At 48.3% G+C, this 20,432-nt stretch overlaps 1 protein-coding gene across 1 annotated transcript in view; it reads right to left on the reverse strand.

Annotated features, from left to right (window-relative positions):
• Positions 1-14,516: 14,516 nt before the first annotated feature.
• Positions 14,517-20,432, reverse strand: part of ASH1L (ASH1 like histone lysine methyltransferase) — a 114,805-nt gene continuing 108,889 nt past the window's right edge. The window contains 5 exon segments of the mRNA XM_077463795.1: positions 14,517-16,321; positions 18,315-18,589; positions 18,684-18,724; positions 19,371-19,537; positions 19,626-19,798. Of these exon segments, the coding sequence (XP_077319921.1) occupies positions 16,230-16,321; positions 18,315-18,589; positions 18,684-18,724; positions 19,371-19,537; positions 19,626-19,798 (748 nt within the window). The 3' untranslated portion in view covers positions 14,517-16,229.

The following is a 20,432-nucleotide window of genomic DNA, read 5'->3' on the forward strand; positions in this document are numbered from 1 at the left end:
CGAGAGCGTCCTCCGAGTCTCCGGGGCGCCCCCTGGAGGAACAGGACCATCAGAGATGTATTTGCCCCCCTGGGTTGCCCTGTACTTACCTCGCGTCTCTTCAGCCTCCAAACTGATCGATTTCCCTCAATGGTTACTGAGCTCTGCGATTTGTGTCGTCATTTAGAATGCGGGAGAGACGGGAACTCACGTCAGATGATCCCTCAAGGGGCAAATACAAGTAACAAACACAATTCTAATCATTTTAACCACTTTCAGCCCCCGGACCAATTTGCTGGTCAAAGACCAGACCACTTTTTGCGATTCGGCACTGCGTCGCTATAACTGACAATTGCGCGGTCGTGCGACGTGGCTCCCAAACAAAATTGACGTCCTTTTTTTCCCACAAATAGAGCTTTCTTTTGGTGGTATTTGATCGCCCCTGTGGTTTTTATTTTTTGCGTTATAAACAAAAATAGAGCGACAATTTTGAAAAAAACGCATTATTTTTTACTTTTTGTTATAATAAATATCCCCCAAAAATATATAAAAAAACATTTTTTTCCCTCAGTTTAGGCCGATACGTATTCTTCTACATATTTTTGGTAAAAAAAATCGCAATAAGCGATTATTGATTGGTTTGCGCAAAAGTTATAGCGTTTACAAAATAGGGGATAGTTTTATAGCATTTTTATTAATAATTTTTTATTATTTTTTTTACTAGTAATGGCGGCGATCAGCGATTTTTATTGTGACTGCGACATTGTGGGGGACCCATCGGACATTTTTGACACATTTTTGGGACCATTGTCATTTATACAGTAATCACTGCTATATAAATGCAGTGATTCCTGTGTAAATGACACTGGCAGTGAAAGGGTTAACCAGTGGGTGGCAGTGTAGGGGTTAAGTGTTCCTAGGGGCGTGTTACTAACTGTGGGGGGGTTGGGCTTTCATTTAGTGTACACTGATCTCTGCTCCAATCACATGGAGCAGAGATCAGCGTCACTAGTTGCTAGGCAGAATGGGAAAATGTTGTTTATACAGCATTTCCTCCATTCGGCCGCTCCGTGAGACGATCGCGGGGATGCCCGCGGCGATCGAGTCCGCGGGTCCCGCGACCGGACTCACGGGGGTCCCGACCACCGCTGTGCCACCCCATGGCACAGCGGCAACGAATATTGGACGTACATGTACGCCAATATGCCTGCCCGTGCCATTCTGTCGACGTACATCGCCGTGCGCTGGTCGGGAAGTGGTTAAACTGAATATTCAGATATTTGGAAGACTCCATGACCGCTTCTGTTTATAGGCCAGTCATGTTTTCTATCCACAAAACCCTGAGAAGGTGATAAGTGACCCCCACGTGGCCCTCAGGCCAACTCCACCACCCCCCCCCCCCCCCCCCAATGTAGTGCACACAAGATAACTGCCTTCCATCCCCCTTTCTTTGTCTTATGTCCCATCTAATCAGCGGCTTCAGAAAGGGAAAGTACATAGATCTTCAGGGTTAGATACAATAATCTTGGACTGGGGGGGGGGTGGGGCAGTAGGTTTAGCCTTAGTTAGAATTTTGCCGGAACTTCCACTTTAAAGCTACAACCATTTGTTCCAAATGTTCTATGACTGGGTATGCTGGGTAGAGTAAGGGTTATCCTCCAGTGGCCAATGTTTTTTTGGTCAGTGTCCAGTCCTCCTGTAGGTGGTAGTATAACCTGAAGGGGGAAACTTCTCGATGGACAGGAAAGAACATTCATTTCTAGACACAGAAGTGTATCTAAGGCCAAACCTGACTGGACTGCAGGACACCGATATCTATACAGGTCTGGCTAACAGCTGCACTATGAGTGGCGTCTGGAGTCGGCGGACACTTAGTGGAGGATATCCCAGGATAGAGGCACCAAGCATTATAGAGTATATTATGGGGAAGGGGGCACCACACATACCTGGTGGAGGATATCTCAAGAAGGGGGCACCACACATACCTGCTGGAGGATATCTCAAGAAGGGGGCACCACACACACACTCAGTGGAGGATCTCTCAGAAAGGGGTCACCACACACTCTCGGTGGAGGATATCTTGGGAAGGGAACACCACACACACTCGGTGGAGGATATCTCTGGAAGGGAACAACACACACACGGAGAAGGATATCTCGGGAAGGGGACACCACATAAACTAAATGGAGGATATCTCGGGAAGGGGACACCACATAAACTAAATGGAGGATATCTCGGGAAGGGGACACCGCACACACTCGGCGGAGGATATCTCGGGAAGAGGACACCACACATACCTGGTGGAGGATATCTCAAGAAGGGGGCACCACACACACTCAGTGGAGGATCTCTCAGAAAGGGGTCACCACACACTCTCGGTGGAGGATATCTCTGGAAGGGGACACCAAACACACTTGGTGGAGGATATCTCGGGAAGGGGACACACAAATTTAATGGAGGATATCTCGGGAAGGGTATACCACGCACATACACACTCAGTGGAGGATATCTCGAGAAGGGGACACCGCACACACTTGGTGGAGGATATTTCAGGAAGGGGACACCACACACACACTCAGTGGAGGATCTCTCAGAAAGGGGTCACCACACACTCTCGGTGGAGGATATCTCTGGAAGGGGACACCAAACACACTTGGTGGAGGATATCTCGGGAAGGGGACACACAAATTTAATGGAGGATATCTCGGGAAGGGTATACCACGCACATACACACTCAGTGGAGGATATCTCGAGAAGGGGACACCGCACACACTTGGTGGAGGATATTTCGAGATAGAGAAACCACACTCGGGGGCGGATGTCCTGGTAAGGAGGCACCACACAAATTCCCATCAAATATATAGCGGGAGGATTCATCTGTGAATTACTTTGTTCCTGATGAAGTTCAGAGCTAAACTACAGAGAAGATACCTGAGGTCACCTCTAACCTCATCGCCTTGACATCGTTTTATGTTATGTTCCTTTTTTTTTTTTTTTTTTTTTTAGCACTGCACAAACTCATTAATGGTGGCTTAGCAGATAAAAAGGAATTTATGGTGGTTTATAGTCGTGGGTTCAAACCCCCTTATTGCTGTTTTTACACTCAGTGTTGGTGTGATCCAAAACTAATAGAATAAAAGACTGGCCACCCAAGTTGAGGAGATGGCTGGGAGTTAAGTGGTCCTGATGGTGAGATAGTACAGTAAGTCCATACCATTCCATTATCACTTTATAATCCCACTAGTCCTCATCCTGGATTATTAGGAGTGTGAACACACCAGAGGTAAGTGCTCAGCTATGTGAGAAGGTGCTCGGAGTTCAAGCCTTTCCTTTACCACGTGTCTCCAACCAATCAATCTCCTGGGCAAGCTCTGTGAGTTAAAACTGATTCCTTACTGCTTTATAAGTCCACCAGTCCTTGTCCTGGAGAACTTAGAAGGTAAACACACCATAGTAGTATAGCTGTGAGGTAAGTGTTCTGGATGGTGAGTTCAAACCATCCTTCTGTTGCTTTATAATTCCACCTGTTCTTGTCCTGGAGAAGTAGGAAGAGAGCCCAATGCAGTGGTGACGATGAGATGGTCTCCTGAGTTCAAACTGAATCTTTAACACTTTATAATTCCACCAGGAATTGTCCTGGAGATATAGGAGGGCAATAACCTCACGCTACATGAACAGGAGATGGCCTGAAGGTAAGTGCTTTGGTTGGTGCCCATGGTATGTGAGTTTGAATCATACCTTTAAGACCACCAGTCCTTGTCCTGGAGAAATAGGAGCTCAATGCACTGTGAATGGTGGAAAAGGCAGTAAATGCTGAGGAGGTGCCATGAGTTCATTCCCACCCCAGGATGCGCCATCTTTATTACACCCAGATCTAGGACTCCAGAAGGAGATCTCAGTACCTCATGCGTCTTTATCTGATAAATGGTCCTGCGCGGCTCCAAAACATTTCACTTGGTCCTTTGTGATGTTATCTTTCGGTAATAAAAGCTTTGGGTGACATTTCCGTAGTGTGCTGGCCAATATGTGCATTTATCGGGAGAACCCGGCACAAACCATCCTGTTTCCTGCTATGGGAGACGTAGAAATCTTATCCCTGCTATAAAGGGAGGAGAACCAAAGAACAAGCAAGGACCCTGAGAAAGGCGGTTCCTTTCATAAAAAAAGTCCAATGAGTGTACAACACATCACCCATCCTGACACCCGGGGGCGCCATTTGCTCCAATCACAACTCATCTCCATACTGAAAGCTGATTCTCCACAGACCCGAAGATCTTCCCGCACACCTCTCCTCCATCAAACATCATCCACCAATCACACGCCGACTTCCTGACGTCATTACCAATTACATTCCCATCAAATATATGGAGGGGGGATCCATTCGTGAATTATTTTCTTCCTGATGAAGATCAGAGCTGAATTAGAGAAGAAGATTCCTGCAGCTGGTGGTTTCTAGTCATGGGTTCAATCAATTTTATTGCTGGTTTCACACTGAGGATTGGAGAGATTCAGAACGAAGAAAGTAAGTTGGTAGGCTACCCGAGTGGAGAAGATGGCTGGGAGGTAAGTGCTCTGGATGGTATGGTGGCACGATACGTTTAAGCCGTTTGTTTACTAAGTTATTCCACCAGTCCTTATACTGGAGAAATAGGAAGTCAAGCTCACCATACTCTATGACGGAGTAGATGGGAGGGAAGTACTCTAGATACTGAGAAGTTACAATGAGCTTCAAACATTCATTTACCACTTTATAAGTCCACCAGTCTATGTTCTGGACAATTAAGAGGAGGGGCATCCTGCTGGTGGAGATGGCTAGGAGGTAAGTGCTCTGGATAGGCACATGGTGTTGTGAGTTCTAACCATTTATTTACCTCTTTATATTTCAACTAATCCTTGCCCTGGAGAAATAGAAGGACAAACATACAATACTATGTGAGGTAAGTGTTCTAGATAGTGAGAAGGTATGTGAGCTTGTACCATTCATTTTCCACTTTGGGAGTTCACCAATTAGTGTTCTGGAGAGATAAGATGGTGAACACCCAGCAACCTAGTAGAGAAGCACATGTCTCAGAGGTAAGTGCGCTGGCTGTTGAAAAATTTTCATGGGTTCGAACTATTGCTTTAAAATTTTGAAAATCCTTTTCACGGAGAAAGAGCAAACCCCCCAATATAAGGAGCCAATGGCCGAGAGGCAAGAGTTGAGAAAGTTCAACCCTCTTCTTCAGCACTTTGTATCTCCACCAGAAATAGCAGGACAAATAGACCATATGATATAGGAGTGGATGGTCTGGAGGTAAGTGTGCCGGATGGTGGGCACTATCTCAGAGTTCAAAACTTTTGTTTTCCTCTTTATAATTCCACCAGTCCTTGGTCTGGAGAAATAGAGTTGAGTTGAGTTGAGTTGAGTTGAGTTGAGTTGAGTTGAGTTGAGTTGAGTTGAGTTGAGTTGAGTTGAGTTGAGTTGAGTTGAGTTGAGTTGAGTTGAGTTGAGTTGAGTTGAGTTGAGTTGAGTTGAGTTGAGTTGAGTTGAGTTGAGTTGAGTTGAGTTGAGTTGAGTTGAGTTGAGTTGAGTTTTGCAGTTGGCTTTGTGGTAAGTGCTCCAGCTGCTGCACTGGCATCATGAGTTCAAACTATGCCGTTGCCTGTTTATAATTCCACTATTCTTGGTCCTGGAGAAATAAGAGGACACATGGCACAGGGAGAGGTGGAGATAGCTGAGAGTTAAGTGCACAGGGTGCTGAGAAGGTGCCAACCATTCCACCCCACTTTGTGCCATTTTTATTACACCCGAATGAAGGAGTTCTCAGCAACTGATAACCCGGCACAAACCTTCCTGCTATGGGAGACGGAAATCTTATACCCACTATAAAGGAAGGAGAACCGAAGAACAAGCTGCCTTAGGAAAGGCCATTCCTTTTACAATAGAGTCCTATGAACATTCAACACATCACCCATCATGACACCTGGGGGCGCCATCTCCTCCAATCACAACTCATCTTCATACTAAGAGATGCTTCTCCACAGACCTGAAGATCTCCCCTCTCCTACATCACACATCATCCACCAACTTCCTGCCCTCATTACCAAATACATTCCAATCAAATATATGGTGGGAGATCCATCTGTGAATTATTTTCCTCCGATCAGAACCGAATTAGAGAGAAGAAGATTCCTGCCCTGAGCTGTGACCTCATCACCTTAACGGGATTTAGTTTTTTTTTTTAAGCACCTGGACCTCGTCTCAGAAGTGGCTCAGCAGGTTAGTGGAGGAGGTTGGTGAGTTGTAGTCTTGGGTTCAATCTTCCTTATTTCTGGTTTTACATCGAGCATTGGAGAGATTCAGAACTAACAGAGTGATTGGTGGACGGCTCAATGGAAGAGATGGCTGAGAGGTAAGTTATTGGGATAGAGAGCAGAATTTTGGGAGTTCAAACTATTCCAATACTATGTTATAATCCCACCCGTCATAGCGGAGAAATAGGACAAACACTCCATACTCTGTAAGGAGCAGATGGGAGTCAAGTACTCTAGATATTGAGAAGGTAAAGGTTTCAACCGATCTTTTACAGCTTTATAATTCCATCAGTCCATGATTCTGGAGAATAAGAGTAAGCTACCTGATAGTGGAGATGGCTAGGAGGTAAGTGCTCTGGATAAAGAGGAGGTCTTGTGAGTTCAAACCATTCCTTTACTGCTTTAAAAGTCTGCCAGGCCTTATCTTGGAGAAATAAGGGGATGAGCAAATCACTGAGAGGTAAGTGCGCAGAAAGATGAGAAGGTTCTGTGAGCTCAAGACTTTCTTTTTTATAACTTCTCCAATATATGTCCTGAAGAACTAGGAGGATGAACAGCCCCCAACCAACGGTAGTAGTTGATGGCTGAGAGGTAAGTGCTCTGGATAGGAAGCAGGCTCTGTGAGTTCAAATCATTTCTTTACCACTTTATACATCCACCAGTCCTTGTCCTGGAGAAATAGGAGGACAAGCACGGCATGTCATGGCACGTAAGGAGTGTTTGGCTTGATGGTAAGTGTGCTGGCTGGTGACCAGGTGCTGTGGGTTCAAAGCTCTCCTTTACTGCTTTGTAATTCCACCAATCTTTGTCCTGGAGAAATAGAAGGACGAACACAACCTTAGGTGTGAGGAGGAGATGGCTCAGAGGACTAATAGCCCACAGTGTGTGCTGATGGTACAATGGGGCTGAGAGTTCAAATCCCTGAGTGCTCACCTAGTGACCCTGAACAGGTCGTCTCACCTCCAGTGTCCCCAGCAGTGCTGCCTGGAATAGATGGTGACACCACAGAAGGTTGTGGTGGACACCAGAAAAGGAACCTGCCAGCTGGTAATGTAGATACAACATGTGTGTGACAGGTGGTGTCTTATCAATTCAAAAGTGTCAGTTTTTTTATTGGTACATTTAAAAAAATAAAACTTGTAATTCTTACACCACCTTCTGGTGGTACTTGGACACAATCTCCTACACCTGCTGGCCCTCAGTGTTGCTGACTGGCACAGTGCTCCAGGTCACAGGCCAGGGGTCATCATGTTGTATGGCACTCTTGGTCGCGGGTCGGGGATGGCTTGGGAGGGGGAGGTGGGCCTGTTCTGGGTTGCTGGGGGATGGGGGCTTGGGGATTTGAACTCACAGCTCTGAGATCCACAGGCAGAGTTCTTACCTCAGAGCCATCTCCTCCTCCTCTCACAGATGAGTTCGTCCATCATACTTCAAAAGTTCTCTATTCAACATAAAAAAAAAATGACACATCACCATCCTCAGAAGGTAAATGTCGGGAATTGTAAGGAGAACATTATCTTGGGTCACTTACTATCTCCTCTGCGTCTAGGCAGATATGTAATAACGTCATTTTGATGCAACCAGCTCAGGCTACGTGGCCAGGCCTCAGGTACTCACATGCAGTTGGTAGCCAATGAGGGTCTAACGGCCAGAGGTGACCAAGGTCACTGTAGATGGGCAATAAGAACAGACCAGAGATTGGAGCTCCATGTGGCTCTTTTGCAAAGTAGGGGTAGTAGTTGGACGGTGGTGGGAAAGAGAACGCAACACCCTGCAGATGATATCATGACTCAGTCCCTCGATATTTACCCACTTCCATAGTAAAGCGGACAGAATCAGCCAATTCAAAGGCATTAAGTGGAAAAAAAAAATAACAAGGAAGTTCCACCGGATCAGCCTACATCAGAGCGAGTCTTCAGACACATGGCGAGCACGAAGGCAATGGCAGCGGCTCTGCATGTGAAAGGCGATCCATGGCTAACTTGTTACCAGAATAGGGACCGGAAAACACCTAATGCACAACCCAGTGTCTGAAGATGACCTCCAGTATAACCTCCAATGTCCAGTCCAGGGCTGAGGATACACTGATCTGGACAGGTGCCACCTACAGACCAGCTCTGACACTGATGGAATGAGAAATCTTGAAGGAAACTTTGAAGAAGAATCAAAGAAAAAGAAAATGGTTGGACTAATCCTAAGAAAACTATAAAACGAATCAATCAGCGCTGAACACAACACATAAGTGAAAAATTAAACAATTAATTAAAAAATGCAGCTCGAATACTATAGGTCAAAATACCAAATCCCACATTACAAAGTAAAAGCAACAGTACAGCGCATAAATAAATAATCTAAGTGAAATGAAAAAGTGACACTCTATTAGTGCATCAAAATACAAAAGTCCATAAATTTAAAGAACAATAAATGGAGCTGATGAAGTCCCGCCTACTTTCGGGGACGCAACGCGTACGGACCACGTGACCTAAGCTGTGACGTCACCCGCGGGCTGCTATACTGATCCATGCATGGACGTTGTGATACATTTGTTTTCATGCCCAGCACTCAGCACTGGAGATCAGTGCACCAGAATGTGAGTGTATCTCTTTTACTTCTGTTTTAAATAAATTTGTGGAAACAGAGAGCACTAGATTTTGTTTTTTTTTCATGTTTTTTATGGAATCATATTAAATTGAGGATACTGAAAAGGATTCCATCTTTGAGCACTACCGCTATATCTACTGAATGCTGTGAGTTACCCATGATGGGAACATGCGTTTTCTGACCTGTCTGTTAAATCAGGGGTCCATATTTTGAGGTGAGAGTCCATCTTGACTATTGGTGAAGGAATCACATCATCACTTATTTTTGTCGATTGAAGGCACATTGCACCAGTGGATCTCTTTTCTGACATCTCCATTTATTGTTCTTTAAATTTATGGACTTTTGTATTTTGATGCACTAATAGAGTGTCACTTTTTCATTTCACTTAGATAATTTATTTATGCGCTGTACTGTTACTAATCCTAAGAAAAGACATCCGTCCTCCTGGGGCACCAGCCGTATGCCGAGTAGAGGAGGGGTTTATTGTGTCTGGTAGCGGTCAAACCCCTCAGTGGGCCGCAGTAAAACCTAACGCTATAGTAATCTCAGTCAAGTGTCTCAACCCGACATTCACAGCGCAAAATCTGAAACCTTTCACAGCCCTTCCAGCCCATTACTAAAATCTCCAGATTTCCCAACATTGGGGTTTGTAAACGTGAAAATCATTTCAAGAAACAGAAGTGTAAAGGAGGCCAAACCAGGCAGGACTGAAGCACTAAGAGCCCACAGGGGTATGATACACCGGCTAGAGGGGACGTGGGCACCTGGAGGGGGCAGACACTTGGTGGAGGAGACCCCAGGAAGAAGGCACTACACACACACACTGGGGAAAATATCCCAGAAAAAGGGGGCATTATACAAACTTGGTAAAGGATATCCTAACAAGGCACCAGACACTTGGTGGAGGATATCCGTGGAAGGGGGCACCACGTATACTTAGTGGAGGACATTTCAGGAGGGGGGGGGACACCAGAAACACTTTGTGGAAGGTATCACAGGAAGGAGGCCACATATGCTTGGTGGAGGATATTGAGGGAACGATTGAGGTAATCCTGCGAAGACTCTATGCACTCTGTAGAGGATATTTCGGGAAGGGGCACCACACACACTCAGTGGAGGACACTGCAGGAAGGAGAAGACACCACAAACACTTTGTGGAAGGTATCACAGGAAGGAGGCCACATATGCTTGGTGGAGGATATTGAGGGAACGATTGAGGTAATCCTGCGAAGACTCTATGCACTCTGTAGAGGATATTTCGGGAAGGGGCACCACACACACTCAGTGGAGGACACTGCAGGAAGGAGAAGACACCACAAACACTTTGTGGAAGGTATCACAGGAAGGAGGCCACATATGCTTGGTGGAGGATATTCAGGGAACGATTGAGGTAATCCTGCGAAGACTCTATGCACTCTGTAGAGGATATTTCGGGAAGGGGCACCACACACACTCAGTGGAGGACACTGCAGGAAGGAGAAGACACCACAAACACTTTGTGGAAGGTATCACAGGAAGGAGGCCACATATGCTTGGTGGAGGATATTGAGGGAACGATTGAGGTAATCCTGCGAAGACTCTATGCACTCTGTAGAGGATATTTCGGGAAGGGGCACCACACACACTCAGTGGAGGACACTGCGGGAAGGAGAAGACACCACAAACACTTTGTGGAAGGTATCACAGGAAGGAGGCCACATATGCTTGGTGGAGGATATTCAGGGAACGATTGAGGTAATCCTGCGAAGACTCTATGCACTCTGTAGAGGATATTTCGGGAAGGGGCACCACACACACTCAGTGGAGGACACTGCAGGAAGGAGAAGACACCACAAACACTTTGTGGAAGGTATCACAGGAAGGAGGCCACATATGCTTGGTGGAGGATATTCAGGGAACGATTGAGGTAATCCTGCGAAGACTCTATGCACTCTGTAGAGGATATTTCGGGAAGGGGCACCACACACACTCAGTGGAGGACACTGCGGGAAGGAGAAGACACCACAAACACTTTGTGGAAGGTATCACAGGAAGGAGGCCACATATGCTTGGTGGAGGATATTGAGGGAACGATTGAGGTAATCCTGCGAAGACTCTATGCACTCTGTAGAGGATATTTCGGGAAGGGGCACCACACACACTCAGTGGAGGACACTGCGGGAAGGAGAAGACACCACAAACACTTTGTGGAAGGTATCACAGGAAGGAGGCCACATATGCTTGGTGGAGGATATTCAGGGAACGATTGAGGTAATCCTGCGAAGACTCTATGCACTCTGTAGAGGATATTTCGGGAAGGGGCACCACACACACTCAGTGGAGGACACTGCAGGAAGGAGAAGACACCACAAACACTTTGTGGAAGGTATCACAGGAAGGAGGCCACATATGCTTGGTGGAGGATATTGAGGGAACGATTGAGGTAATCCTGCGAAGACTCTATGCACTCTGTAGAGGATATTTCGGGAAGGGGCACCACACACACTCAGTGGAGGACACTGCAGGAAGGAGCAGACACCACAAACACTTTGTGGAAGATATCACAGGAAGGAGGCTACACATTCTTGCTGGAGGATATTCAGGGAAAGCGGAACCATTGAGGTAATCCTGTGAAGAAGACACCACACCCTTGGTGGAGGATATCACTGAAAGGAGGATACACATGCTTGGTGGAGGATATTGAGGGAAGGGGCACCACACACACACACACACACACACACACACACACACACACACAGTGGAGTATATTCCAGGAAAGGAGCGCCATACACATTCAGTGGAGAACATTACATAAAGGGAGTGGGCACCACATAACACTTTGTGGAAGATATTACAGGAAGGAGGCTACACATGCTTGGTGGATGATGTCTTGGGAAGGGGGCACCATATACACTCTGTGGAGGATATCTCGAGAAGGGGACATCACCCACTGGGTGGTGGATCTCTTGAGAAGGGGACACCACACACACTCGGTGATGGATATCTTGGGAAGGGCACACAACACACCCACACACTCGGTGGAGGATATCTCTGGAAGGGTTCTCCACACACAGTGGAGGATAATATGGCAAAGGGGTACCGATATCTCAGGAAGGGATCACCGCACACACTTGGTGGAGGATATCTCAGGAAGGGGTCACAACACAGTTGGTGGAAGATATCATTGGAAGGGGGGCACCACACAGACTCTGTGAAGGATATGGGAAGGGGGTACCGATATCTCCGGAAGGGGTCACCACACACACTTGGTGGAGGATATCATGGGAATGGGGCACCACACAGACTCTGTGAAGGATATGGGAAGGGGGGTACCGATATCTCAGGAAGGGGTCACCACACACACTTGGTGGAGGATATCATGGGAATGGGGCACCACACAGACTCGGTGGAGGCTAACATGGCAAGGGGGTACTGATATATCAAGTAGGGGTCACAACACACACTCAGTGGAGGATATCTCGCAAAGGGGTCACCACACACACTTGCTGGAGGTTATCATGGGAAGGGGGTACCACACACACTCGGTGGAAGATATCTCCGGAAGGGGTCACCACACACACACTCGGTGGATGTCTTGAGAAGGGGGCACCATATACACTGGGTGGAGGATATTTCGGGAAGGGGTCACCTCACATACTTGGTGGAGGATATCTCGGGAAGTGGACACCTCACACACGCGGTGGAGGATTTCTCGGGAAGGGGTCACCACACACACTAGGTGAATATCTCGGGAAGGGGGCACCATATACACTGGGTGGAGGATATTTCGGGAAAAGGTCACCTCACATACTTGGTGGAGGATATCTCGGGAAGTGGACACCTCACACACGCGGTGGAGGATTTCTCAGGAAGGGGACACCACACACACTAGGTGGATATCTCGGGAAGGGGACACCACACACACTGGGTGGAGGATATCTCGGGAAGTGGACACCACACACACACTTGGTGGAGGATATTTCGGGAAGGGGACACCACACATACACTCGGTGGAGGATATCTCGGGAAGGGGACACCACACACACACTTGTTGGAGGAGATCTCGGGAAGGGGGTACTACACACACATTTAGAAGATATCTAAGGAAGGAGTCACCACACCGACTCGGTGGAGGATATCATGGGAAAGGGGTACCGATATCTCAGGAAGGGGTCACCACACACACATCGTAGAAGATATCTCGGGAAGGGGGCACCTCACACACTCGGTGGATGATGTCTTGGTAAGGGGACATCACACACTGGGTGGAGGATATCTCGGGAAGGGGGCACCACACACACTCAGTGGAAGATATCTCAGGAAGGGGGCACCTCACACACTTGGTAGAGGATTTCTCGGGAAGGGGGTCACCACAAACACTCGGTGGATGATGTCTCGGGAAGGGGGACACCACACACACTTGGTGGTGGATATCTCGGGAAGGGGAAATCACACACACTGGGTGGAGGATATTTCAGGAATGGGACACCACACACACACTCGGTGGTGGATATCCTGGGAAGGGGACACCACACACACACACACACACGGTGGAGGATATCTCGGGTGGAGAATATCACGGGAAGGGGACACTAGACACACACTTGGTGGAGGATATCTCGGGAAGGGGACACAACGCACACTCGGTGGAGGATATCTCGGGAAGGGGACACCACACACACACTCGGTGGAGGATATCTCAAGAAGGGGACACCACACACACACTTGGTGGAGGATATCTCGGGAAGGGGACACCACACACACACTTGGTGAAGATATCTCGGGAAGGGGACACCACACACACTCGGTGGAGGATATCTCGGGAAGGGGACACCACACACACTCGCTTAGTGGAGGATATCTCGGGAAGGGGACACCACACACACACTTAGTGGAGGATATCTCAGGAAGGGGACACCACACACACACTTAGTGGAGGATATCTCGGGAAAGGGACACCACACACACTTAGTGGAGGATATCTCGGGAAAGGGACACCACACACACTCGGTGAGGGATATCTCGGGAAGGGGACATCACACACACTCATGGAGGATATCTCGAGAAGGGGACACCACACACACTCATGGAGGATATCTCGGGAAGGGGACACCACACACACACTTAGTGGAGGATATCTCGGGAAAGGGACATCACACACACACTTGGAGGATATCTCGGGAAAGGGACACCACACACACTCGGTGAGGGATATCTCGGGAAGGGGACACCACACACACTCTGTGAGGGATATCTCGGGAAGGGGACACCACACACACTCTGTGAGGGATATCTCGGGAAGGGGACACCACACACACTCGGTGAGGGATATCTGGCGAAGGGGACACCACAAGCACTCTGTGAGGGATATCTCGGGAAGGGGACACCACACACACTCGGTGAGGGATATCTCGGGAAGGGGACACCACACACACTCGGTGGAGGATATCTCGGGAAGGGGACACCACACACACTCACTTAGTGGAGGATATCTCGGGAAGGGGACACCACACACACTCATGGAGGATATCTCGGGAAGGGGACACCACACACACTCTGTGAGGGATGTCTCGGGAAGGGGGTCACCACAAGCATACAGGTGGCATCGGAGATGTGAGGTATTAGTGGAACAAAGGAGCAGACAAGAAGCGAGGCGTGCCGAGTAGGAAAACCAGGACTTTTTCTGTTTAATACTAGATTCTCAGGAGCTGAGACTGCAGAGTACATCCATTGCTAGAATCGGGAATACAGAGATTTACAGAGATTAACATCAAAACAATCCACTAAGGTTATGTCTTCTCCTCTCTTTGTAAAAATGAAAGAAATTAGCAGCAAATTACAGAACCCGATGGGGCCGGGCACGCCACTCTGTAGTGCTTCTAGACTGTAGAAACCTTTTTGCTTCCATTATTATTATTATCATCATTATAAAACAACAAAAATGACATTTCTACACCGGTAAGAAAAACAAAAAAACAAAACAAAAAAAAAAACCTCAGAAAACACAGGCACACACACACACGGAGGAATATATATATATATTTATATCGCTGCTCGCTCGGAATCCTGTGATTGTCAGTCGGAGCCTTGTCGTCGTCGTCTTCTCGTATAATGACTCGATTACAATAAATTCATTTCCCTTTATTATTATTATTACTTTGCCGTGAAAATGACGCGGAAGTGGGCGAGCCGCGGAAAGTATCACATACTCCACACCGGCTTAGAAGTAAGAAAATATTCAAAACACTTCTCTGGCTTTTTTTTTTTTTTTTTAATAAAATATTCTTATTATTATTTTTTTCTTCTTCTTCTTTTTTATACTGAAAGGAATTTCATAATTTTTTTTTTCTGTGTCGGGAGCTGGCGGCCGGGACGACAGAACGCGGAGCTGTATATACGTCAGACGCGGCTCCGCGGAGCCCACATGTATAGTATTGCTTTACACCCACGCTTATATACTCATGTATATATATAATATATGTATATATACACACCCCTTACTTGGCACATTATTAAACAAATCTCTTTTTTTTTTTTTTTCTTTTCTTTTTTTTTTTTTTTATAAGGACATTAAAACCGACAAAACAAAATCCTTAGGCTTTGCTTGAGTTTTGTAACCTCCGTTGGCCAGGACGTCCTTGTTCCCGGGCGCTGGGGGGGGGGGGTTATGAGGACCCTGAGGGTCCGTCTTGGGGGGATGGGGGTAGTGTGGACTCTCATCCAGGTGAGGGCGCTCTCTATTGTGTGAATTGTTCCGGTAAAGTGCCTCTTGTCCGATATTGGGGGGAAATAAATATAGGCGGATCTGATGGGATGGGTTTGGCTGAGCTGCCATAGAAGTGCCTTTTATCATCTACCCTTCCCCCGAGGGAACATGGCCGCCCTGCAATGAGGGAGCGCTCAGAGGGAGTCCAGCTTCCACCCTGTACATCCCAATTGGACGCCGAGGTTCCAGTTTGTGGTGGCACGGGTATTCCTTCATCCAATCGGGAAAGGATCCCCCCTTCCTGCGGTTCTCCGGGATGGCCGCCATGTTTTTCGGAGAGGAAAGTGCTGTTTCCGGGCAAAGTGCGTTAAAGGACTGGACAGGAGGGAGGGAGGGGGGCGCACGGATCATCATGGAAGGGCAGCAGAGACGTCCAGCGATGAGACGGGAGGAAGTGACCACACAGCACAGGAAGCCGCCATGACAGGGCCTGCAGGGCTCCGCCCACAATGCTTGCAACGCACGCACAGTGCACGATGGGCTCCGCAACGTTTTCTGCTCCTTCTGGGTGATGGTAAGTGAAGTGCTACGGCAGACAAGGAGCCCCCCGCAGGGTCCACAGCGATGTCCTGCGGCCTCCTCTATATTCCGCACACAACAGGCCCCGCCCTCACTTCCTGAAGACGCATTCGGGTAGGTTGAGCGTGCGTCTCCTCAGCTTCCTGCAGGGACCCTCCTCCAGAAGATACGTCACATCGATGGCTGTAGAGAGAGAGCAGGCATGTCAGGAACACCCAGAGTGGTCACAACCCCTCCCCCAAGACTACGGGGCCCCCCCGAGCCTGACCACCAACAATCCCCAGGGGCCACACCACTGAATCCGCACACCGGCCATCTCACCTGTACGCATTAATCCCCCCCCTTCACTCCAGTTTATATGTCAGCCCCCTCCCCTTACTCCTATATATATATATATATGTCGCTCCCCCCCTTACTCCTATATATATATATATATATATATATATATATATATGTCACCCCCCCCTTACTCCTATATATGCCACCCCCCCTCACACCTGTATATATCTCAGACCCCCCTTCACACCTGTATATATGTCAGCCCCCCCTTCACACCTGTATACATGTCAGCCCCTCCTTAACTCCTGTATATATGTCAGCCCCCTCACACCTGTATATATGTCAGCCCCCCTTAACTCCTGTATACATGTCAGCCCCCTCACACCTGTATATATGTCAGCCCCTCCTTAACTCCTGTATACATGTCAGCCCCCCCATTACTCCTGTATATATGCAAGCCCCCCCCCCTCGACCTGTATAAATGTCAGCACCCCCACTGCTATATATAGGTCAGCCCCCCCACCTGTATATATGTCAGCCCCCTCCCCTTACTCCTATATATATATGTCGCCCCCCCCCTTACTCCTATATATGTCACCCCCCCTCACACCTGTATATATGTCAGCCCCCCCTTCACACCTGTATACATGTCAGCCCCTCCTTAACTCCTGTATACATGTCAGCCCCCCCATTACTCCTGTATATATGCAAGCCCACCCCCTCTACCTGTATAAATGTCAGCACCCCCACTGCTATATATAGGTCAGCCCCCCCACCTGTATATATGTCAGCTCCCCTCACATCTGTATATATGTCAGCCCCCCCTCACACCTGTATATATGTCAGCTCCCCTCACATCTGTATATATGTCAGCCCCCCCTTCACACCTGTATATATGTCAGCTCCCCTCACATCTGTATATATGTCAGCCTCCCCACCTCTATATATATATGTCAGCCCCCCACACTCCTGTATATATGTCAGCCGCCCCCCTCACACCTGTATATATGCAAGCCCCCCCAGACCTGTATAAAATGTCAGCGCCCCTACTGCGACCCCCACCTCACTCATATATATGTCACCCCCCCTATATATCTGTCAGCCTCCCACATACACAAATTTGTAAACACACAAAGCTCTGGTCCCTCCCCTCCCAGCCCCTACTTATAAAGGAGATCCTCCTCCCTAATCCCAGCTCTCGTTTCCACAAAGCTGACCTGTTGCTGAGACACAGAGGAACTGCAGCTGATCACAGTACAGGCAGCTCACACGAGGGGTGCACATACACATAGTAGCCAGAGGTGGAAGTAAAGAGCTCGATGTCTGAACTCAATGACACAGAGCAGCAGAAACCGCGGAGATCGTTTGTGTACTGCACAACACGGCTCCCCTTCACCCGCTCCTGCCTTCTTCTGGCCCGGGCGGGCCCCTCACCCTCCAGGGCCCCTTACAATTGTATCGGCTGCCCCCCCACATGGTAGCACTGGGCACCACCCATCTGAGCAGAAATTGCCAATAAGATGAAGACGCAGCAAGTTCAGCTTGGTGAGATTCACCAACGTGCATATTATTGCATATATTGATTCTTATACATCACCCCTCCCCCTGCTGTTGCACTACCTGATCTGGAGACCCCCCCCCCACTGTATAAGGGTGCCGGCATCTCAATACTCATCCGGAATTCACCTGTGCAGGTTGCATGGAAACTCCTCCCTCCCGATCTACAGGGAAAGTGAAGAGCGGCCTCAGCCTGAGCTCCTGTCGTGCATCAGGGGGCGTGGCTTGGGGAGGAGCTCAGGGCAGAGTTTTCATACAACCTGCAGATGCCCTGATGTTGATGACATCACTTATATTGGGTCGGGTGAGAAGTGGCCTCTGATTGGTTGCCGGCACTCACCGTTCTTGCTGGGTAGTTTGTCCAGCAGGTGGAGGAGGATCCGGTTGAGCTTGTTTCTTTTGGCTTGCTGTCTCTCGAGGGAGCAGAGACGTAGCGGGGGGCTTTCACTCTCCACTGCCGCGCTATCTCCACCCTCCAGCTGCATGGAGCCCACCTCAGAGTCCTCCTGTACTGCCGGGTCATGGTTCACCATCAGCTCTTCCATTAAGGGCATGGGGTCCTCCTGCTGGAGATCCGCGTTGGGGGGTTTGGGCCGTTCTGACTTCCATGATGACCTATTGATAAACGGCACACAACGCGGGGTCTGGTAAAGGGATGTATTAGCAGGGTGAGAACATGAATGCAGATCAGTGAGGAGAGCGTGCTCACCTGCCGCCGTTCCTCTTGTAATTATCTGGCACATAGTGAGGCTGCAAAACAAGATGGAGGAGGTTTACAATGCAGGAGTCACGGGGCCCCACCCCATTCCATACCACAACCTTTCATTTCTTCAGAGGGTGCGGGGAAGAGTGAGAGCACCTGTCAGGTTTCTACTTCCTCCTGTCCCTGTGAAACCCTTACAAGAAATGAGGGTGTCACCAGGACAGGAAATCACATTGTATGAAGTTCTATCCTTCATTTCCTGTCCTAACAGGAAGTGAGGGGAACGCTCCCTGAAAGTAGTTCAAAAGGAAAGATAGAGCTGGCAACTCCGAAAATGTACAGGGATATCTTTATTGCTTACATGATGTAGAGTATACAAAAGTGCTAATGATCTCAGTTGTGATCAAGGCTACTTGCCGAAACGCGTTAGCCCCTTTTTTAAACTGTACATCATGTAAGAAATAAAGATATTCCTTTGGATTTCGGAGTTGCCAGCTCTATCTTTCCTTTTTGACTACCATCGATGGCTGGAGGACATTTGAGCCAGATCACCTGTTTTTGGATTCCATCTTTGACTCACAAGTGCTTCCCAGTTGTGAACACTGCATCTGTTTCTCCCTTCCCCGCTCCATCAGATATTTAGCCTAGAGTTCTGTCCCAACCCCCCGGTGTCGGAGGATAGGCGCTACTTACAGAGAAGTCTCTTTTCGGGGCCATCTTCTTGGAGAAGTGGTCGAAGGCGTAGCTCTTAGTGCAGACCGGGTAGCGGTTCCGGTGGATTTTGTAGAATAAGTGCGCCGATTTGTCGAGCCGGTAGTCACAGATATAAACGTCTTGCTCCTTCACTCCCTTCGGCCGGCCTGCCGAGAAGACACAGAGGGGGGTTGTAAATAGAAACCATATGATGTGCGTCCCGTACATCAGACCCCGCCATGGGGAGACACTCACCTTTGCAGTACGTATACAGGTCCAGCACGCAGCATGTCCCCACCACGGCCTCCAGCGGGATGATCTCATACAGCGGCATGCGGAAAAGCTCATTGTGGTAAAACTTGCGCGATGGCGCGTGGTGCGTCTCGTGGGGCCGAAAATAATGGTGACCGAAGGCGAATCGTTCACCCCTGTGGAGGAAGAAGAAGAACCATGATGCAGATATAGGGAGATAATGGGAAGACTTTTGCCTAGAGAGCATTCAAGGACACCGGAATTCAGATACTGTTGGGTTATACTGTCGTCTACAGGGGGATTGGTAAACTGGAAATCTGTAGGCCAGCCCCAGGAAAATGCCCCCTCCTCCCAGCATGCCTCAGTTTGTAGTAAGCATTGCCAACTGCATGAAGGCACACAGAGAGACGAGGGATCTGAGTCCCTCAATCGTCTCCAAGAAAAGGAACTTTTACCATAATAAACTTTCTTTCTGGTCCATTGATGGACACAGGAATTCAGATCCAGTATGGATGTCCAAAAGTAGTCCAAGGATGGACAACAATGACTAACAGGCCCAGAAAGGACCGGGGACCAAGCCAAGGCCCAAATCTGAACCGGATGAGGCCGAACCCCCGACCATATAGGAGAACCGCCAACATGACCAGCGAAGAACACGGAGGATCAACGTGAAGTTCAGACCAGGACACCACCACCAAGGGAGAATGGATCCAGAGAGAGGGATCCCACCATGAATCAGAACCCACCAAAAACAGGCAGGTTAACGTTTTCCCAGAACATGATGAGGTCAAGAAAAGGGGCCAAGTCCTT

The sequence above is a fragment of the Lithobates pipiens genome, unplaced genomic scaffold, assembly GCF_037356315.1.
Source record: "Lithobates pipiens isolate NorthernLeopardFrog02 unplaced genomic scaffold, aLitPip1_a1.2 Scaffold_30, whole genome shotgun sequence".
NCBI classification, from domain to species: Eukaryota; Metazoa; Chordata; class Amphibia; order Anura; family Ranidae; genus Lithobates; species Lithobates pipiens.